The 22321-nt window shown below is 34.3% G+C and overlaps 1 protein-coding gene across 2 annotated transcripts; it reads right to left on the bottom strand.

Annotated features, from left to right (window-relative positions):
* Positions 1–8321: 8321 nt before the first annotated feature.
* On the bottom strand, positions 8322–20711 carry LOC106080334 (uncharacterized). Of its 2 annotated transcripts, none has more exons than XM_056015280.1 (5): positions 20123–20711; positions 15369–15402; positions 13198–13392; positions 10884–10910; positions 8322–9818 (listed from the first exon to the last, which is right to left on the bottom strand). In XM_056015280.1, the coding sequence occupies exons 1-5, from the start codon at positions 20126–20128 to the stop codon at positions 9748–9750; spliced, it is 333 nt and encodes a 110-aa protein (XP_055871255.1). In that variant the 5' UTR covers positions 20129–20711; the 3' UTR covers positions 8322–9747. The 2 variants fall into 2 exon arrangements, with proteins under 2 accessions (XP_055871255.1, XP_013097129.2); XM_013241675.2 differs by having other exon boundaries at positions 13174–13392; positions 20123–20693.
* Between the last annotated feature and the right edge of the window lie 1610 nt (positions 20712–22321).

Here is a 22321-nt window from a genome sequence, read left to right as displayed (position 1 = left end):
AGCATGGAATGGGTTGCCTGAGTCAGCCAGAAAAAAACCAGTGACTTTGCAGAATTTAAGTCATTGGTTAACATGCATAACTAGGTGCATGACGCGTAAGACGTAATCATCTTCTTTTTTGAAGTAACGTCTGTATTATATAAGATAAGATCCTTGTTTCGCATTTTTTACTCGAAAATATTTTATCACCCCTAGTTAGAGACATGAGAATCAATCAAGAAATGATTTAATACCAGTCGTTTGGCAGTCTGAGGTGTCATACCTGACGTCCCAGCAATCATTTCTTCAGTTCGTTTTATAGGTTCTCTCAAGGAAGGTTGTGTGTTTCCAATATGTGTGCAATTTTAACTGCTATACCTTTTTATGATAAACTGTATCGTTTAGATAAGTTTTATAAATATTTTAAGTGAAGCACCCATCAAGTACATTGATTTAGATCAGTGTTCCCTAAAGTATTATCCGCGGAACCCTAGTGTTCCGCGAGTCCCGAAGAGGTGTTCCACGACAAACTGGAATAATTAACCAGTAGGCCACCACGTATAATAATTTCTCTAAAAAAATAAGCAAAGTGTTCCGCTAAATACTCAAAATGTGTGAATTGTTCCTTTATAAAACAACAAAATAACTCAAAATCAAGTTTAAAATTTTTTATTTCAAAATTCTTGGTACAAAATAACAATGTAAATAACAAAACAATGAAGAGATAGTCAAACTATTTTAATTTATATTTAACCACTAGCAATAATTATGATCAAGATAGGTTTGCTGCTATATTTGTTTTAAACTATGTCATTTGTGGATATATTGTTAAGAGAGCAAGCTGTATTGTTAATTGCATTCAATGTTAAAATGTTATTTTGTTTTGGAAATATGCATTATTGACTTAAAGTTCTGACATAATTTTCGATTGGATAAGATGTAGACAAATAAACTATTCGAGGCGTTGATCGCATAAAGAAAAAGCCCTAACTGATTTCTGGCGTGCATCTGAGTCTCATTGTAGCAAACATACAGAGTGAAAAACAAAGAGCAGGCCCCGCGAGTCAGGGAGAAAATGAGACAAGTCAGAATCAATGTTCGCGTTGTCCTGGGCGACCAAGTCAGTTTATTCCGAGAAGATGTTAGGTGTCGTCTTTGTTTTAAAGTATTCTTCACTTTGATCCATATTGTAAGGCATCCGAACGTTATAAACGCCACAGAGAACCACGACAGAAAACCGTCGAAGAAGTAAATCTCTACCGGCTCGAAAAACTTGGGAATGTTATCCACCAGAGCTATCCAGTTGACCGTTTTGGTCAGTCTGATTTTAGAGATCTCAAAATACGAGTTTTCAGTCAACGTATAAATAAGACAAAGTATAAATGGGCAGATAACTGCGATGCCAGTTTTCGCTGTGGTTACAACCGCTTTGAAGGTTAATGGTCTAAAAATAGCCAGAATTCTTTCAAGAGTAATTAGAAATGGTAGTATAGTACTAGTGTAATGTCCCCACCAGCCAATGGTGTTGAAAATTGCAGACGAAATGGCTAAAAAGTTGCCCACGCTGTCCTCGTATTGAAAGCCACAGTAAATGGGAAAAGGTTTGTTGGGTCCGAAAAACAAAATGATCTGGCCGTAGTTTAGTGTGGTCATGAGGCACATGCTATCAGCTATGACCAGGCTAAAGAGAAGTATGTTGGATGGCTTGTGAAGTCCGTTACGCTGGAGAATGGCCAGGCTCATCATGTTGGCCGTGAAGCCAAAGATGGACACGGCCGGGTTAACGTAACACATCATGCTATAAATAAACATGTACTGTTCCGCGGAGTCAGCTTTGAACCAACAAATATAGTAGCCAGATGTAGAGGATGTGGGTCTGGTCAACATAGTTGTTAAGACCTGCCCTATTGCTTGTGTTACGTTGTTCATTTTAAATGTTTGTAGCCTAACGCCACAAAAAGTAGTTCTGTTTTGGTAAGTAAGTTTTATATTTCAGATTACTTCGTTTCCGACATTAAAAGAAAAAATATTTGAAATAAATAAACTTGTCTTGCAATAATAAGGCGATTAAAATGAGACATAGAGCCTTGCAGATAAAAACAAAGTTTTATTACGAAAAAAGTAGGTTTGATAGTTCTTTAGACTTACCACACGTATAGGCAATTAATTTAGGCCCATATGCCTTTCAACGTACAATTTCTCGATAAAAGTTTAGAAATCAATCAGAGAGAATTTAGCAGTGAACGTTTTTTTGAAAATGTTTGTTATATAGGTAATAGCTTTTATATAGGTAGAAGCAGCAAAAGCATCCAAGTCTTTATAACATAACTAACTTGTAGGCTATATTTAGACATAAAAAAAGAAAAGCCTTCAAAAAATCGTTTGTAGTTGATGTAATTTACTTTTTTTTTTGTAGATAAAGAGTAAGATTTTTACAATTCAGGTTGCACTTTCATTGGTAAAAAATTGAAAATAAATGGAGCCTTGACACAGTTCTTGAAAACACTTTAAAGATTTTCCAAGAAATTAGACAGATTATATCAGCAAAAAAAGGGCAGCAAAGATTGCGATAACTAAGAAAACTGTCCTCGTTTAATGTTAGCAAAAAGGCCTTGGCTATGTTTTATCACGCTCACATCTGCAATATTTTAAGTTTCAATATCACTGCCTGGTATGGCAATCTGAGCATTAAAAATGAAAATAAACTTTATAGAATCCTAAATGCTGCTGGTAAAATCATTGGCAAAAAACAAACCCCATTTGAGACAAACATCTATAAAAAAGCTAACAAGATCCTAGAAATAAAGAATCACCTATTGTGTCAGGATTTTGTGATTTTACCATTACAAAAGAGATACAAGACACCGATAGCAAAGACAAACAGACACAAACACTCTTTTGTTCCCCTGGCAATCAAATCATTAAATAAGAACAATCTGGTATAAACTTTGTCACACGTAAATTATGAGTGAGTCTGTATGAATGTACATTTTGGTTTCTTATAGTTATAATGTTTTTTGTTTGGTGTAATGCACAAATTGTAAGACAAATTTCCATACGGACAATAAAGATTATTATTATTGATTATTATTATTATTATATCTCTGGGTAAATAATTATTAGCTTGTAGGCGACCCTACCGAGAAAACTCTAGTTTGACCGTTATAATTTTTCAAAGTAAATACAAAAATGTTGCTAGAGGACTAGAAAATCTTTATCAGATAACGTCCGAGGGTATTTCCGCATTCATTAAAGAGTTTAATAATTTAATGTTCAGGAACATTTTGCGCGTCTTCTTCCAAGTCTAGATCTAAAGGGATATCATTAGAATTTTATCATGTCTAGTAGTACATTTATGCAATATTTGCTTTACCTGGATTTTTTCTCGGGGTGAGGGGTAATGAGGTAGTGTAAAAAAAAGAGTCCTGTTTTAAAAATGTAACATTCATTAGTAATTAAGAGCCAAATTAATGCTGTATAATATGTGTTAAGGAGGTATTGTCGTTTTCAAAATGTATCTATAGATATATTTTTATTGTTATTTATGCACTTTTACACACACAAACACACACAAACAACACGCTTTAAGGTGTGCATAGACAAAGAATTAAAAAGCATGGCCAGAAATTCAAGTCAAATCCAAATGTCTAGTCACAGTTCTGCTCGTCTTCCTGCAATAATGATTTGTATAAATTGTTTAAATCTCCATTAAACTTAATGAGCTTTATGAAGACTATTTATTAGCTTCAATCAGAATGGCAAAAAATATGATTAATGCATTAAAAATTATTAGTGGGTTTCCATTTTTAAAAAAAATTTCGATCATTTGTCTTTAATGTAGAAAAATTCAATACTTGTTGGCCACAACATTACACTTTTCAACAATTAAATTTTCTAAACGTATAATTTTTTTTTGTTTATATAATTGTGTTCTTGAACAATAAATACAGAGTAATTGTTTCACAATCAGTGGCCAAGTTGTATATAGTTTCTATGAATTGTAACTTGGAGATAAAATGAATTAAATTTCAATCACGTAAACGTTAGGAAAAAAACACCATTTCAGAAGAAAAAAAAACGACTAAACCATTTACAAAATTGTAGTTAAGTACTTTGGATAAACCACACAAAGTCAAGAACACTTAGATGTTCTCTATAAAATTGGATTGATTAAAAAAGTCAGTTAGAATTTCATTTCTTTTTTTAATTTCTCGGACAATAGTTAAACTAACTGTTGTTTTTTTTTATTTTCCTAAACGCTTTGCTCTGCATATAGGATAATTGTATATTATGAGTGTTCTTTTCTTTATTGTCAAGAGTCATCGTTGTAAACCTAGATGCTCATTTCAAACCGCGCCATCTTTGAATTTTACCGTCTGCTCTTTGTCTCTTCCATGATATTCAAAAGTCACGTGATCATGACAAGCAAAGAAGATTTTTGATTGTTGGGAAACTATGCCACTCCTTGACTCAAGTCAAGTGTCCTAGCAAGAAGCAATTTAGTTTAAAGGTCAGGAAATTACATAGTGTAATATACACATTTCTGAGCGTTGTAAACTACATAGTCAATTTCTAGATCAAATAAAATAAGTGATTTACATACTCATAAAGTTTAAACATTTACTTATAACAATAAGTAAAGTTCTCTTGAAATTTTACCTTATTTTAGGAAACTAATGTCATAGTTGGTCCGCCATCAACATAGCTGGCTCTATTGCTATGCTTTTAATGGTATCTAAAAATATCCTCCACGTAAGCAATTAACTCTTTCACGGTGTACAACTTCAGTTAAAAAATATTCTATTTAGACAGATAATTGTAGCCAAAGATCCAAATATATTATATTCCCTTTAATATGAAATGTAACAGTTTGCACAATACTATATTAATATTAAGCATTATTTTTTTTATATTCAAGAATATTAAAATTCGCTTTTGGTTATAGTGGAACTAGAACTTTGGCTTTTTTTTACCAAGCTTATATTAACTCAATCCGTCTGTTTCTCTGGTCAAAATGTTTTATAAATTATTTCTCCACCTTCCCATTCTAGGATCAAGTTGATGTTTTGTATTTATTGTTCATTGTCGAGAAACAAACACAAGAATCAATTTACAATTAACCAATTAGTTAATTAGATCTTGACCAGACAGACAGACAGATGTAGTGAGTTGATTTAATCTTGGGAAAAGTAGTCTGCAATGGACACAAACCTTTAAAAAAATAATATAGTCTTATAAAATTTTCCGTTTGATATACATTTTAATAACTTAATATTTTAATTATAAATTTTGGTCTACATCTAGTTTAATCATGGTTCAATTTCATTTTTTCAAATTGCGCAAAATTTCTTTTTATATGTAATTAACATCTTATCTTATCTTATATAATACAGACGTTACTCCAAAAAAGAAGATGATTACGTCCTACGCGTCATGCATTTAGTCATGCATATTAAGCAATGACTTAAATTCTGCAAAGTCACTGGTTTTCCTGGCTAGCTCAGGCAACCCATTCCATGCTCTAATAGCATTAGGGAAGAAGGAGCATTTGTACAAATTTGTCCTAGCATATGGGAAGAGGAGTGTGCCTTTATCTTTGTGTCTTTCAGAGTATTTTATTAAATTTTGTTTTTGTATTTGAAGATTATGGTTCAGTGTTTTATGTATGATTGCTACTTTACTTTTAAGTCTTCTATCCTGAAGGCTTTCTAAATTTAGTGATTTTACTAAAGGTGTTACTCTAGTCATTTTAAAAATATGTACACAGGAAATAACCTAACTTTACTTTTATTTTTCCTATATTTATAGAATTTTCCCCATGATTCAACACTGCCTACTTCACTTTATTATGTTATTCTATACAAAACATTGACTATAAAAATGCTGTCAAGAAGAATGTATGTTTTCATACCGTGCAAATGGCTGCTTCAGACTAACATGCCTCATCTGAATATTTTCCAATCAATCGAAACTTGCAATCCTGTTGTATGTTTCCACATCCTTTATCATTTGAATTCCGGTATCACCATCATTAAAACAATACGACTTCATAGAAATTCGTTTTATTTTGGTTACATTTTTTGCGCATTTTTTTTATGACCAAAGCTCTTGAGTTTTTGCAATCCTTTCTAGGTGTTCGATTACTGATAAACGTATAAACACATGCCGAAAGAATTAAAACCTATAGTGCATGAGGTATTTTGTTCCAACAGCACGCTAACACTCTCAATCGAGTAATGTCGTCGTTATCTTCTATTCCAGCAAAATAATATAACATGTTTACAAAAATACAATCTGGCCTTCATTAAATAAGGTAAAAGTCACGTCTGCGAAATTCTCATAGTGGTGGTGGGGCAGACCAAACCACACAACTCATTGACTGTCGGGGTTCAATTATACAGCAGTTTATTTTGCTTCGGTCTGTAATCTATATCTACCCAGTGGCGTAGCATCCATGGCGCGAAGGGGTTCAATGAAACCGGGCCTACGACCATTGGGGGTTCATAGCTGGTGGCTTAGAAAACAATGCGCTTGGAACCATGACTAACGACCGATTGGGGCCCTCATGAGCTCTAGGAGATGACACCATTGAAGGAAAGAAAGGAACTTTTCTTTTATAAATGTTATTTAAAAAAGAAAAAAAAGCCCCTTATAGTACTACAACTGTTATACTAAACATGAATCCGTTTTCAGCTCGAGTTTGTGTACCAGCCGCTTGGTTTGCTTTTATGTAAGGATCTGCTTTCATAATTCATTACGTTATCGTAATGACGCTAGTCCTAATCAAACTGTGCCTTAATGGTGACGTTTGTTACTTTCTTTGTAGTTTAATAAAACTATAGACATTTTATCTCATTTGTGAGAACCGAAGTATGCAGAATTGGCTGAAACAAATACCCCAAGTAATGAAAAATCATCATAGTCATTAAATAAAATGCAAGGCTAAGGTAATGTCTGTTGCTTCTAATATGAATGGACAGTGACATAGTGATCAGTCAACTATAGAAGATTTATTTATAAGATTTTTTTGAGAAATGACTTTGAGAGAGTAAAAATAAGGCTTCTGGAGTAGCTTGATCTTGGAATATTAAAAGACAATGTGATGAGCCTATCGCTGACTTCAGTGAAGAGATAATTCAAGACGCAGAGACTTTCGAAGTCCACATTTTACCGAACTCTCGATGTCATTGTGTCTCGATTATATGACAAATTTTATTGGACATTCCGTCATGTTTCAGTAGCCATTGCCCAGTTTCATTCCAATTTCAAACGACAAAGAGTTATATGCTGCCACCAGTGACCAGTCTCATCTTATACCGATGATATTGCTTAAGAATATTGTTCAGAGATGAAATCCTTCAAAGAAGCCTACTAGAAAGACATATTAAGTATGTGTTCAATACGAGAATTCGTTTACTTTAAATAGATAAATTGATTTTATCATCAAGTTTTCTAAACATTGTTACAGCATACTTGTTATTTCTCACGTTTGCTTTGAAAGTTAGTTTAGAAGAACGGTCATTCTCGAGGTTGCTATTAATTTTTAAAAAGCTCTATAACACAAAACAAGTTGGCTTCGTTTGATGTTCTTTATCTGAAGCGAGAAACAGACAAAGTTCTGAAAACAATTGTACTGATTTTTAGACTCTGTTAATAAAAAGGACTGAAAATTATTTTTTTTTAGTAAATGACTGTGACATCAATTAAAATTTAACTGATTTATAAAGAACTTGAGTTTTGATTAATGTTTACTAGTTGGACACACAGAAATGTTATCGCAAGGAAAATGTGTATCATGCGAAACAAGAAGGAGCAAAACATTTGTTTGTTAATTGGAAACACCTTTTAGACGATTAGTACTTTTAGAAAATGTAGAAACATTGAGTTTAAAGACAATTTGATTTCAAGAAAGTCATAACTGAATCAAACGTAATGATTTTTTCCCCTGGAAAATGTAGCGATACATACAGACTACTCGATATGTTATGTCACACACTAAATCATCTTATTGGAAAATGGGGCCTCATCAACATAATCTTGAACCCGAACTCACGGGTACCTTGCTACGCCACTGTATCTACCAATGACTCCATAATTTTTCTGATCAATGTTTTGTTGTTTTAAATGTTTCGGATGTTCCTTCAGAGTTGAAGATAGTTTACTTCCTAGTCCAAACCTCCCGCAGGACGACGGGGGATGGGAGCGGGCAGGGTTTGAACCCGGGACCATCGATAAATTCAAACGACAGTCCAGCGTGCAAACCGCACTACCAGGCAGCCATCCTGGAAAGATCATCCAATTATTAATCAAAAGATAATACAACAGTCAAGTGCAATAGAAGATATCTGTCAATCCGTCTCTTTTAATGCATTCAAAAGATAACCCAAACACATTTTAAATGTTTAAATATAATTACATTGATTAGATTTGCATTTGCCTTTATCACAGATTCTAAGCTTTTATATATATCGATATATAAAATAATATATATTTAAAATTTATTACTTATACATTTATTTAATCCTTCAGCATATAGTGTCTATTGTAACGAATATTTTTCTAATTATACTTTTTAATATTCCTTGTACTATTTTAGACTTGTTTACTTACATTTAAAAAAGGTACGACCATTGTTACAAAAATATAAAAATCATATTAAATGTTACATGAGTTAACAATGTGAACAGGGCTATGCCAAGCAAGTGAATAGCAGGCTAAAAAAAATAAATTTTAAAATTGAATTTTCAACCATATTTTGCTGTCAGAATCATAATATTAGAAATTAAAATAAATTTAGCATCAATGACTAGCTTATTTTCTTTAGCACATCTTGTCTTAAATTATTATTATCATTTGAGTTTCATTATAAATACAATTGTAATCAATACACCAGTTTGGTAACAGTCTTGCATAGCGTCCAATATAATGAAAGTTTTCAACCCCTTTTTTTTCGTTGACTTAGTGGACTAAAACATGGACTCGGTATGTTTATTTTAGTGCTAAAAAGTCTGTTTGGCAGATCATCCTTCCAGGACATGTTCTTCTTGTTCTTGCATTGGATACGCTAGGTAAAAAAAAAAAAGACAAGAGAGCCAAGTGACATATGTAAATTATGCCCTATATAGACCATCGTCTGCAATGGTGCGTTTTTTTTAAAAGATGCAGTTGCAATTGTTTACAATCAAGTAGATAGTAAAACGTCTCTAGTTAATTATTTTTGTACAATTATTGCTTATTTTATATTTAAAACACGTTCACATTTTATATAAAAGTAAAAAAAAAAGTTATGTACCCTTTCAGACGCTGCGATCTATAGGGCAGATGATGTAAAGGTCATCTGTTTACATTTATATAGGCTGCTGTTATCTCATTTCTTAAAAAAAAAATCTTTTGATGCAGACTTTCATCTCTTTGTAAACTAGTTAAACCACTGATTAAGTTAGCATGTTTCATTTATAATTGTTCATGTCTTTCCGTGATATTTCTTTCTTCTCCCATATATAAATTGTAGGTTATCGGCTGAACAAAGTAATCTGTTTATTTAAAATTGACAAGTACCGCTGTAATTAATGCCTTCAAAGACCAGGTCAGACAGAGAGGTGTCAACGAGGTCTCTGGCTTCAATTCAGTTCGGTAAAAAAAAAATTATCATGTTTATGTTGTAATAAAAATTATGTGCATTGGTTTAAAATGAACAAATAGCGTTGAATATACAATAACAAACATATTTATATTCTAAAAAATAAAAACAAAATAACTTCCATATTCTTATGCGTAGATCTTGACCAACAATATGATTGCTAGAGTAAAATATCCTGCCATTGAAACTGTTCTAGATCCTGAAATGTATAGCACAATCATTCTTATAACATTAAATACAGAATAATTTAGAATAGCACAATTCACATTTAAAATATAATAAACACACTTGAGTAAACTCTGCTGGACTTAAGCAAAAAAAAAAAGTTTTTTTTTGTGTTGTTTGTCTTTTTAGTTTGATGAAGGTCTAGTGGCCTAAACGTCCTTTGTTTTTACTTGGTTCAGAAGGCATTCGTATGTTTATTGTATTTCCAATACAATTGTTTACCCCCGCAGCAGTAAATCAATTAATTATTCACATTTAAAATATAAATGTATTTTTTGTGAACAATATGTGTGTAAGACAGACTAAAATCATGTAAGTTATTGAATTGATGAACTGCATGCGCGCGCATATTGCCCGCGGGTTATACAAATTACAATAGAACGGAAGGCAACTGTGCGGGGTATACAAAGTTGCGGGGTTTACACAATTTATTTTACTCATAAACATAGCATAACGGTTAAAAATGAAATAACTGTGAGTTTTTAAATCTCCTAGAGTTCGCTGTGTTGTTGTGAAATGTACAATGGAAAGCTTTATGAACATCTCATTATAAACCTCAAGAAAACAAATAGTACCGATACACCATTAATCGATTGTGACAAGCTTAAGTCACTCTTTGCACATGCGGGGTATGTAAGGGTGCGGGTTGTACGATATTGTTTTTACTTATTTTGTTATATGTACTGGGTATACGCGTCTTGCGGGTTACACGCGTGTGCGGGGTATAATGTACACTTGACCAGTATATAAAACTTATAGATGGAGGCTTATATTCTATGTTACATTGAGCAGAGTTACTAGTGAATATCAACTTTATCTAGCGTAGATAAGTGGATCTAAGTTTTTAAAAAGCTCAAATGTAAAATACTTAAGATGAAAAATAATGAAGTACTTTACAAAAGTATATTCAGCAGAGCTTTAGTAGTATTGCTAATTTAGTATTAGACATGTGAAAAATGGCATTTAGATTCCATTAATGTCCTTGAATACGAAATTTAACTCTGACCTAACAGAAAGAAGAGTTACAAATCACGCTTACCTTTTGCAGTAGTAGTTTCATTGTTTCCTAAAAAAGAAAAGAGAATGTGAAAGTTCGAGCTACAGAAACCTGTGCTTTAAAATAACCAACACACATGCATAATATATGTTTTAAAACAAGTTTCCGTAACAATTTTATTTAAAATCTTGTAATTAAAGTAAACATAAAGGCCCCTGTTATGCTAGTAATGCTGAGGTCGAGAATTGAAATCAAACTGAATTTCAATTTGTGTGGACCAATAAAACGATCTGATCTTATCTTATCTTGGCTTACCCTATCTTGGCTTAATTATCTTGGCTTATCCTATTTTATCTTTAAACTACAACTTACCTAATGGCTAACAAAAGATGGTCATAGTAATGAATTGAGTTTCAGCTTACAATCGAAAGACAAAAGGCCCGGTTTTCAAAGTGTGTCTGTGTGTGTGTGTGGGGTGTGTCTGTGCTCAAGATCGTATTAAGGTGAAGGGTGGGATTTAAAGAAAAAAGGTAGTGGTTGACATTCTCGTGTAAAGTATAGGGATGTTGGTCATACGAGCCAGTTTTTGGCTACAAAACAGGAGGGCTCAACATCATTAAACAGATACCTCTCGATTTTTTTTTTTTTTTTTTTTTTTACAAAGTTTATATAAATTAATTCTGTCGGTCTGTCTGTCTGGTAATTTTTTTGGATACTATATTTCTCTCACACCCTTTCTCAGATCAAATTGAAACTTCGCACAATTATTTGTTGTACCAACAAACCTTGGATCAATAAAAAAAAATGAACCCATTTGTTAATTAATTATTGGTATTTAATTATTTTGTTTCGTATCGAAAAAGGAAAATGATTGCTACTTATTAAGAGAAGTAGCTTTATATATGGAGTTATTTCCCTTATTACGTTTTGTACTTCTTATTCTCGGATCAAGTTGAATTTTGCATAAGTACCCATAGTCGATCACAAAATATGAATTAATTTTAAAAAATAGTGGTAAATAATTTTTTTTGTATATAGCAAAAAAGGGTGCCTATTTCTGCAGTATTGAGATATATGGCCATTATTTTGCGGTTCTTTCTTATCTTCTTATCTTATCTTATATAATACAAACATTACTTCAAAAAAGAAGATGATTACGTCCTACGCGTGATGCATTTAGTCATACATATTAAACAATGACTTAAATTCTGCCAAGTCACTGGTTTTCCTGGCTAGCTCAGGCAACCCATTCCATGCTCTAATAGCACTAGGGAAGAAGGAGTATTTGTACAAATTTGTCCTAGCATATGGGAAGAGGAATGTACCTTTATCTTTGTGTCTTTCAGAGTATTTTATTAAATTTTGTTTTTGTATTTGAAGATTATGGTTCTGTGTTTTATGTATGATTGCTACTTTACTTTTGAGCGTTCTGTCCTGAAGGCTTTCTAAATTTAGTGATTTTACTAAAGGCGTTACTCTAGTCAAATGTGAATATTCGTTTGTTATGAATCGCACTGCTCTATTTTGTGTCTGTTCTAGTTTCTTAATGTTTTCTTGAGTTGAGGGGTCCCAAACAGAGGATGCATATTCTATTATTGGCCTAACCAAGGTTAAATAACATTTTAGTTTTATGTTCTTATTTGATTTATAGAAATTTCTTTTAATAAATCCTAATGCTTTGTTGGATTTTTTTGTAGTTTCATCAATATGTGGATTCCATGACAGTTTTTCATTTATTATAACACCTAGGTATTTTGCGTTTTTAGTCTGTGTTACTGGTTTGCCATGAATAAGATAAGTGGAATTAATTTGTTTTAGTTTTTTTGTTACTCTTAACAACTGACATTTTTCTGGGTGGAAAGACATGCTCCAATTTGATTCCCATTTCTGTAATTCGTCTAATTCTCTTTGTAAAATTAAAATATCTGTGTCTTGTGTTGTTTTTATTGTTCTATATATTATGCAATCGTCTGCAAATAATCTGACTTTTGTTCCTGAAGTAATGCAATTTGGTAAATCATTTATGTAAATTAAAAATAGTAGTGGACCCAAGACTGTTCCTTGAGGTACACCTGAGTTTACTGTTATCGGTGTTGATTTAGAGCCATTTATTATTACAGTTTGTTCTCTCCCTATCAGAGATAGATAAGCTTGTTTTGTCCAATTTTTTTTTTTGCTTGATAATATTTTGTTAAATTTGAAAAAACAACTCATTTTAGAGTTAGAAAAAACAATTCTGAAGGGAATAAATTATTTTTGTATACAAGCATAACGGTAAAATCTATGACATTTTAAAAACACATAGTTACATGTTTGTTTATTGGTCTCGTACCTGGTGCGTTCGTTGAACCTGTACCTGGTGCGTTCGTTGAACCTGTGCCTGGTGCATTCGTTGAACCTGTGCCTGATGCGTTCGTTGATCCTGTAACCGGAGCGTTCGTTGAACCTGTAACTGAAGCGTTGGTTGTACCTGTAACTGGAGCGTTCGTTGTGCCTGTAGTTTGTGCGTTTATTGTAGTGTCTTCAGCGTTGGATTGTGTAATTGTTGTTGCTGTAAAGATGGTGAAAATAGGAATATTATTTTAAAATTGGTAAATGTACTTTTGATAATCTAAAATGAGATTTTCGTTACTACAAAAGTTCCCACATAGTCCCATCAGATACCAATCAGACTTATCTCCCCATAAGTCTTCTATTTAAAAGTGGTGTAGATTATTTTAAATGCTTGAGTAATCAATTTAAGAAGAACTTACAGAAGATAAAATGTAGTCACTCTAACAGAACTTTGCCAGTTTAAAAATATTATGATATCGGATTTTCAATATCTTTCTAGCTTAACATGGCAGACGGACGGACAGGCTAAACAAAACTAATAGCGGCTGTTCTCTTTCTGGAGGCTGCTAAATAGTAAGATAATTAATAACGTTATCTGTTAGTCAAACTCACATCGTGCGTTACAGGAGGCCCATTGCACTTTTGTTGTACTTACACATTATATGTTATAGCAAACGTTACCTCCTCCACCCCAGCAGCACTTTATGTACCCTAGGGCACAAAAGCGTTTAATTTATTTGTCAAGGGACTATGATAATAGTTTTAAACCCATGCTTGAATATTTAAGGCTTTGAGATGACAATTATTACCAATGTTTCAAACAATTAAATAATTTGAGAGACTTAATTTCGACTTTTAAGCAGGACATGAACAAATTGTAAGACAAATTTCCATATTGATAATAAAGATTATTATTATTATTAGACAGTATGTGATATTTTTGAAAAGATTGATTAATAAACTTTTTTTTTTGAAGAAAAGAATATATTTGAATGTCACCACTCACGTGATTCTTCTCGACAAACTCTTGTCAAAACGCTGGAGTATCTACCGAGTCTCGTACGTGTATCGTTCTGTGGATATCTTCAATATCGATCAGCCCCCAACCCTTCCTAATATTAGAAAAGAACATACTAGACGCAAGGCCTGTCTTAGATAATTGGAGGCCCTAGGCAAAGTGAATTTGGTGGGCCCAAATAAAAGATTAAAATAATCAGCGCAAAAAAATAATTAAATAAAAGTACGCAATTTATTTGAAACCTGACACAAGTTTCGCTATTTCTTTGCTAAAAAATCGTTTAAGTCCCCACCAATCGAAACCTTCGTACTGGTGCCTAGTTTGCCTATGCCTAAGGCCGGCCCTGATAGACGACATAAGAGGAAATCTATTAATTACAGAACGCAGAAAAGAGTCTGGCGCTGATGTTGTTCCCTGACCCGGCATCCCTAGACCCTTTCTCAACATAAGCAATTGCTTAGGCCCCCAATTCCTCCCCCCCCCAAGTAAAAAAAAGATCCAGGAATAGTCAAACATGAGAAATTACCTGATGTAAACAATAGCAATTGGGGGGCGGGGTATCTCTAATAGCTTAAGGCCTTATCAAGTCTAAATCAGGTTCTGGCTTAAGGTTAGGAAGGGCAGAAACGGCTGCCATTCTACTACTAAGTCCAGAAAATACCTTTTAAGACTTTAAAATATCTACGAAACACTATACACCTTGCGGGGCCCTTCCGCCCCCCCCCCCCCCAAAGAATATCTTTAAAGAACATTCATGTCATAAATTTGGATTCCTAAAAGAAAAAAAAACTGGTTTCATTATGTCATTAAGTTTCCTTTCATACATTGTCCAAGTCTAAACCCTTCAGGAATCAGCTGGAGGAGTTTTCAGCGCTTCTCTATACCCCCTACCTAGCTATTGGGGGGGGGGAGCGAACGAATGTTTGTTTTTTTCATCAAGTGGGGCGTAACAAAAGTTTAATTTTGAGAAATACTGCGTTTTAGACAGAAGCATCAAGTTCAGATCCTTAACTTTTGCAGGAAATGTTTTCAAACATTCAAAAACATCACCAAATGTAGGCAGGTGTAAAAAAAAATATATTTCTGTCATACAACGTTTTTGCAGTCAAAGAAGAAATTATAATGAAGCATTTATCATATACAATTTTTTAGACAATTTTTTTTAATCAGCATACCTGTTAATGCTAAGGCCAAGTAAATCAGAATAGTCTGAAAAAAATTAATAAAATAAAATTATTAATAAAAAAAAGATAAATATGACAATACCTTTTATTTCGTTAGTTTGTAAACCTCGTTTTGTTCCAATGTTTATTGAAAAACATTCAAGCTGTTAATAAATTATTTCTAGCAGTATTCACGTAAAGAATACTTTAATTTCTTTTTGTTTTGTTTGAGTGTTTTCAGTCGTTCCTTCAGAAATGAAGATAATTACGTCCCAAGCCTTCTGCAGGGCGTCAGGGAATAACGGCGAACATGGTTCAAACTCGGGACCATCGCAATCACTGTCCAAAGCGCACGACCAGGCAGCCATCCCAATGGACTAAGTGCAAGTGTAACAGCTTTTTGGGGTTAAAACGTTACGAAGAAAATTGTTAAGCAACTCTTTCGTTGTCTTCCATGGCACAGAGCAAAACCACATCGGGATCCATAATAACAGAAGTTATGGTGAAATTACTAAATCTAAATAACTGTTTGTTACAAGAACTTTTCAATAACAGCTAATAAGAGTGTAGATTCACCTTCATCTATGACTTTGTCTGTTGGACCTTTGGGGCACCACATAAGATCTGTCGACTGTCCGTCTCCATTCTTTTCTGTCTTTTGCCTTGGACAGAATCTCCCTCAATGCAGTCCTGTCCCTTCCTTCGAGTTGTCTTCCCATCGCTTTCTCTGTCTGCCTCTTCTTCTTTTTCTTGGTACTGTTCCCTGAAGGAAGGTTTTTGTTAGCCTCGAGGACCTTGTAATATAGCCATAGAATTTTAGCTTGCGTTTCTTGACAATAGTTAATAGGTCATCCTAGGATCCAATCGCTTTACTAATCCTGTCTCTAAACTCTTCGTTTGTGATGCGGTCTTTGTATGTGATACCTGGGATCTTTCTGTATCATCTCAACTCCATTGTTATAATCCTCCTATATAGCAGTGTGGCGTAATATTGTTATAACCCTTCCTTGCACACCGCCATTCAAAATGCAAAAGGTGCGCTCTAAGTTGTTCACTGTTAGGAACTAGATCTGAAAGGACTGTTGACATGGCTGAGGACAACGGAGTTCATCTCATGTCCAGCCTAGCTAGGGCTTATGCAAAGACCTTGTTCAAGGCAGACATTGTTATTATATGTTTGTAAGGGGGCTTTGGTATTATAATATGTAGAACTAAACTCTGAATATCTAATATTATTAACTAAAGTGCAAAAGAAGAGCGAAAATGTGGAAAATTATAGCCATTGCATAGTCACTTGCTAACAAGTTTTAGGCGTATCAAATGAAAAAGTAAGTGTTAAGCTTTCAGTTTCAGCGTTGTCTTTTACTAAATGTTTGTGTCATTTGTTTTTCTAAGATGAAACAGGCTTTTGTATGTAAACAATTGACATTGTCAATATCATCGTAACTAAAGAGTGTAGATTATGAAGGTCTAAAATATAAGCGCTCTGAATACAATTCTAACAGTAGCTTTTCAAGGTAACAATTATTTTTCAAAATATTAATATTGTATTAATATAGTGGAGGCGCGGTAGCTGAGCGGTAGAGCGCTTGACTTCCGAACCGGGGTCCGGGGTTGAACCGGGGTTTGGGGTTCGAATCCTGGAGAAGTCTGGCATTTTTAATTTCGGGATATTCGGGCGTCTCTGAGTCCATCCAGCTGTAATGGGTACCTGACATTAGTTGGGGAAAAGTAACGGCGTTTGGTCGTTGTGCTGGCCACATGAAACCCTCGTTAACCGTAGGCCACAGAATCAGATGACCTTTACATCATCTGCCCTATAGACCACAAGGTCTGAAAGGGGAACTTTACTTTACTTATTAATATTGCATTAATAATTTTGTTATCGTTATTCTGTATTTCATTTAGTCTGCTGTCCGGGAATTTTCTGAATAAAAGAAAATACTTCAGCATGCGTTATGTGGTGAGCTTATTATCGATATGGACCACTCTAATGCTTATTTAATTCCTTAGCCACTTAAAACATTTTTTTTTTCATTTTGGTTACAGCAATTAAACCACTGATTATGGTTCATCTTATAAAGTACGTTTTCATATGAGGGTACAGAGCACTTTTACAACGCTTAAATCAACTCACTCTGTGTGTCTGTCTGGTAAAACGTTTGTACACGGGATTTCTCTCACACCCAATTTCGGATTAAGCTGAAATTTTGCACAATTATTTCTCTTACCTGACAACACTAGAATTATGTAGAATCAATATAAAAAACAATTAGCAAATTGTCTATTGCTAATAAATTATTTTGTTGTGTATCTCGAACAAAGGAAAGAAATTGATTGAAGTGATGCTATGAGCTGAATTAGTCCCCCTTTATATGTCGTCGTCTTAGTGAACAGAAACCTAAAAAAAAAATAGGACGAGACGAAAGAAAGAATACATAGCTATACAATCTTCCATGTTCATAAAGCTCTCCACTAGCAGAGTGGTTAACGTGTTGGCTTGAGAAGTCCGAAAAGGCTTAAGCCATGAATTGGTATTCAGATAGTTATCTCCCCTATTTTATTTTTATAAATGCTTTTTTTTTTATTGTTTGTCTTGATCCATAAGAAATTTAATGACATGCCTGATCCAAACTAATTGATACAAGTACATTTATTGTAATCTTTGTTTTTTTTTAAATGAAGTATTTAAAAAAATATTTTCTTGTTTTTGTGATCGTATCTCACTAGCAAGGCAGGTAAAATTGGCATTTGCTTTGGTGGTAGACGGATCAGCCTTTTTTCGTTTGCCTTGCTTTTCTTCCGGAGCAATGGTCGTTGTCTTTTCACTTTCCAGACCAATCTATACATTATGAAATAAATTTCCAGAGCTAAGGTCATTGCCTTTTCACTATCCATACCCATTTATGCATTATTAAATGATTTTCAAAAATGTATTTTGCTTGCCAGCTTAAAGTTTTTTGTTAAATAATTGTCGTGGCAATTTTTTCCTAGATGTCATATCATTGTTTGATAGTCAGTCACATTTATTGGTTGTGGACCACGAGATTTACTTGTTTATGGAGAATATGATCTCGCACGGGAAAATCAAGGGTCCACAGTTGCATTGTCAGAAAAAATCTCCTTTTGAGAACTGACCACATGTAATTGAAGAAAGACAGAAGTGTCTTATGTATTAAGTATTGAAGCATTGAAGTATTGCTAGCTGTGTGTTTAATGAAATTCTATTTGGATTACGTTATACAAGTATGTGAATTATTTCAAGTATTCTCATTGATGGCTGAAGTTGCCAATTTATTGTGATTTATCTTATTATGATGATTAAATTATTTCGTCTGCTGAGACAGAGTTTGTTTCTAAATATACATGTGTTGTGGTCATTTTACTCAGCAGATCAAGTAGACATAGGCAACAATAAATTGGTCGTGAAGTAGAGCATTTAATTAATACTGCAGACATACCAGTAATACCAGACGAGGTATTGAAATAGTACAAGAAACACTTATTAAAATAAAGTCTTACACTAGATGAAACAGGTTTTGTGTATGTAAATTGAGAACCATATTTTTATACATTGTCAATCTCATCATAACTAAAGGGATTCATATGGTTATGAAATTTTACCAATCAGTAAAAAAATGACAGCGCCCTGAATAAATCCCTAACTGTAGCTTAAAAGATAACATTTAAAAAAAAAAGTTGTAATATTCTATTGATAACTGTAGTGTTACTTTTTGTCTTTAGTGACGATATTTTCCCTTTGCATTTTCTCGTGTGACTAAATAGGCCATAATTACATTGATATAAGGGGTGTGCTGTGGCTGAGTGGTTAAGTGATTGGCTTCCGAACCTGGGGTCCTGGGTTCGAAACTCGGTGAAGACTGGGATCTTGAAATTCGTGATTTTTTGGGCACCCCGAGTTCATCCAGCTCTAATTGGGAAAATAAAGGCGGTTGGTCAATGTACTGGCCACATGACACCCTGCTCGTTAAACATTGGCCAAAGAAATAGATCATCTTTCCCGTAGATCACATGGTCTGAAAGGGAAACTTTACTTTGAGGCGCGGTGGCTGAGTGATAAAACGCTTGGCTTTCGAACCGGGGACCGGGGTTCGAATCCTGGTGAAGACTGGGATCTTCGGGCGCCTCTGAGTCCACCCAGCTCTAATGGTAACTGACATTAGTTTGGGAAAAGTAAAGGCGGTTGGTCGTTGTGCTGGCCACATGACACCTTCGTTAACCGTAGGCTACAGAAACAGATGATCTTTACATCATCTGCCCTATAGACCCCAAGGTTCGACAGGGGAACTTTACTTTTTTTTTTTTACATTGCATGAGTAAAACAGATTATAAATCCCCAGTTGAATGAAATTTCTATGACACAATTACCTGGCTAGTTGCGCTCCTTACAGAATGTTTGTGATTACGTTACGACCAAAATTTGAACACATTTTAATTGAACTGACTAAAACTTGCACAATATCTTATTACCTCGCTAAAATAAAAACAAAGCCTTGTAACTTTTTCCTAATTAATAATTATGTTTGTTTACAGACCCTGAAATTAAAGTTCATGCTGTTAAGTAATTATCTTTATAACTTTTTTTTTTTACTTTGTCTTTCAATAGAATACATCTAATTTTTAAAGAAAAAAAAACAACTTTTGCCACCAAAAGGTTTTTGTAATTTTCTGTAGTTTTTTTGCATTGAAGAAAGGCTTAGTACATATTATATATCCAAGTCAACTTTTGCAATAAGTCTACTCACATTCATTCTTGTCTTCTTTTACGCACAACCTTTTGTAGTAAAGGAACCTCTTTCTATCACAATGAAAAAAAATACCCAGTGAATGATTATTTTCACTTGACTAAATCGAAATATATAGCCGATGGCTTGAAGCCGTTGCTACAACAGATGACGCTACACAACAGTGGATGTCATACCAACTGATAAGATTTTTTTATTGTTTCAGTGAACTATTTTGCAATGGTTTTATTTGTATGATTTACCAGTACAGCGTTCTCTCTGGCGGATTCTCTTATCGCAGTGACAGCGACACGAGAATTGCTGAAGATATTTGGAACACCCAGAGACTAAAGAGTGTAGTAGTACTCTAGGATACCTCAAGTGCTTTAGTAGTATTAGGCCACGGATATTGTAGCTTTTAGGTGCTATTTAGTTTACAAGTACTTTATTTATCTAACAGGGTTAGGCCATTGCATTTTTTTGGTTAATGAATTTAATTATGAAAGACAAAATGCTATGTTCCGTTTTCCTATCACGTGACGATTAGTTTTAGCTTAAAAGAAAAAAGAAAGACATCAGTTTCTTTGGCCAACGGTAAACGAGTAGGGTGTCATATGGCCAGCACATCGACCAACCGCATTTACTTTCCCCAAATTAAGTCAGGTACCTATTAGAGTTGGGTGGACTCGGGGAGCCCTAAATTCCTGAAATTCAAAATCTCCGTCTTTATCGTGATTCGAACCCGGGACCCAATGTTTGGAATCCAAGCGCTTTACCGCTAATCTAACGTTGTTTTTTTTAGTTCATCAGAGAGAGAGAGAGAGAAAGAGAGAGAGAGAGAGAGAGAGAGAGAGAGAGGGAAGACAAAGAAGATCGAGGGCAAAGATAAAGAGGAAAGAGAGGGAAAAAGATTAGAGGGAGGGGTTGACTCGAAAAGGTAAGATTCGGGAGATAGAATAGAGGAGAAAGAACATGGGGCGGGGGGAGACAGAGCAACGAGAAAGAGAAAGAGGAATGCGTGAGGGAGGGAAAAGTATAAGAGGAGGCATGAGAGAAAAGACGCAGAATAGGAGAGAGAGAAAGAGTAATAAGAGACGAGTGAAAGAGTGAGGGAAGAAAGAGAGAAAAGTAGAGAAAAAAATACAGATGTGCTAAAAACGGGGAAGAAAAACATTCAATGTGCAGGGTGGGAGGGGGGAGTGAAACATAGTCCTCTAGACTCTAGAACAATACTTGAGACTAGTGATAAAGAAAACTACGTGTGGAAATAATTCAAATGCAAAGCAAATGTTCGTATAATAAAGTGTATTCTAAGATAGCTCTTGTTACGACTTAATAGTTGGTTGTTTTTTTCTAGTTTAATTGACGACTGATTATAGAGTATTATCTAGGCCTAATTTTATAGTTTTATTAATGGACGACGATAGTAAATTACTTAGTAGACGAAGAGCTTTTAGGATTATGTACCATTATGTAAAAATGTTTTGATTGAAAGTGATTAAGTTTACTATGTTAGTAAATAATAAATCTTTTGAGATCGTGCTAAATGCGTCCAAAATAATGTTCAAAGCTGCCAAATCTGACAAGATCAGACTACAGTAGCGGTATATACCTATATCCAACGAATATCGACTACATAAAACAAGACTGATTCATTTTAGCCTTACGTCCCTTGTCATTTCATTTGTTAAGCTCCAAAAATATCACAAGGTATCAGCGACAACAACGTTAGGTGTCTTACCCGGGTACGCTTTTGTTAATACTCTGTTACACTCGGGTGGAAACGATCTTTTGAGGAAGTGAATAAATAGCAAAACTAAAACTCCTGTGGGAGTGTCCAAGGGAATGCGAGAACTTTCCCACGGTGTGGAGTTGAAAGACAGCTTCCACGTCCCTGTCGAAAATCCATGCGCTGTTCCTCAAGGGACCGTTACACTAATGGCAAGTCCTGCACGGTTAGCTTGGTACAACATAGGAAAATGGCGGAGGTTCCCGATGTACTCGGCCTTCGGCCATGCATTTTAGTCCATGCGCCCTGAGTGCCAGATACATCGGAAATAGCAATGTTTTACATAGGCATTGACTTGGATATCTTCCAGACAGAACGGTTGTTCAAACAGGATTACATGCCTAGAGCATCAATCAAACGGTGCCTACTTACAGATCTAGTCATCCCACAGATCTAGGTAATAAACCCACCCTACCTTTCCACTATGACTA

This window comes from Biomphalaria glabrata, chromosome 17 (assembly GCF_947242115.1).
Source record: "Biomphalaria glabrata chromosome 17, xgBioGlab47.1, whole genome shotgun sequence".
Classification (NCBI taxonomy): Eukaryota; Metazoa; Mollusca; class Gastropoda; family Planorbidae; genus Biomphalaria; species Biomphalaria glabrata.
This window is presented reverse-complemented; position numbering and strand designations above follow the sequence as displayed.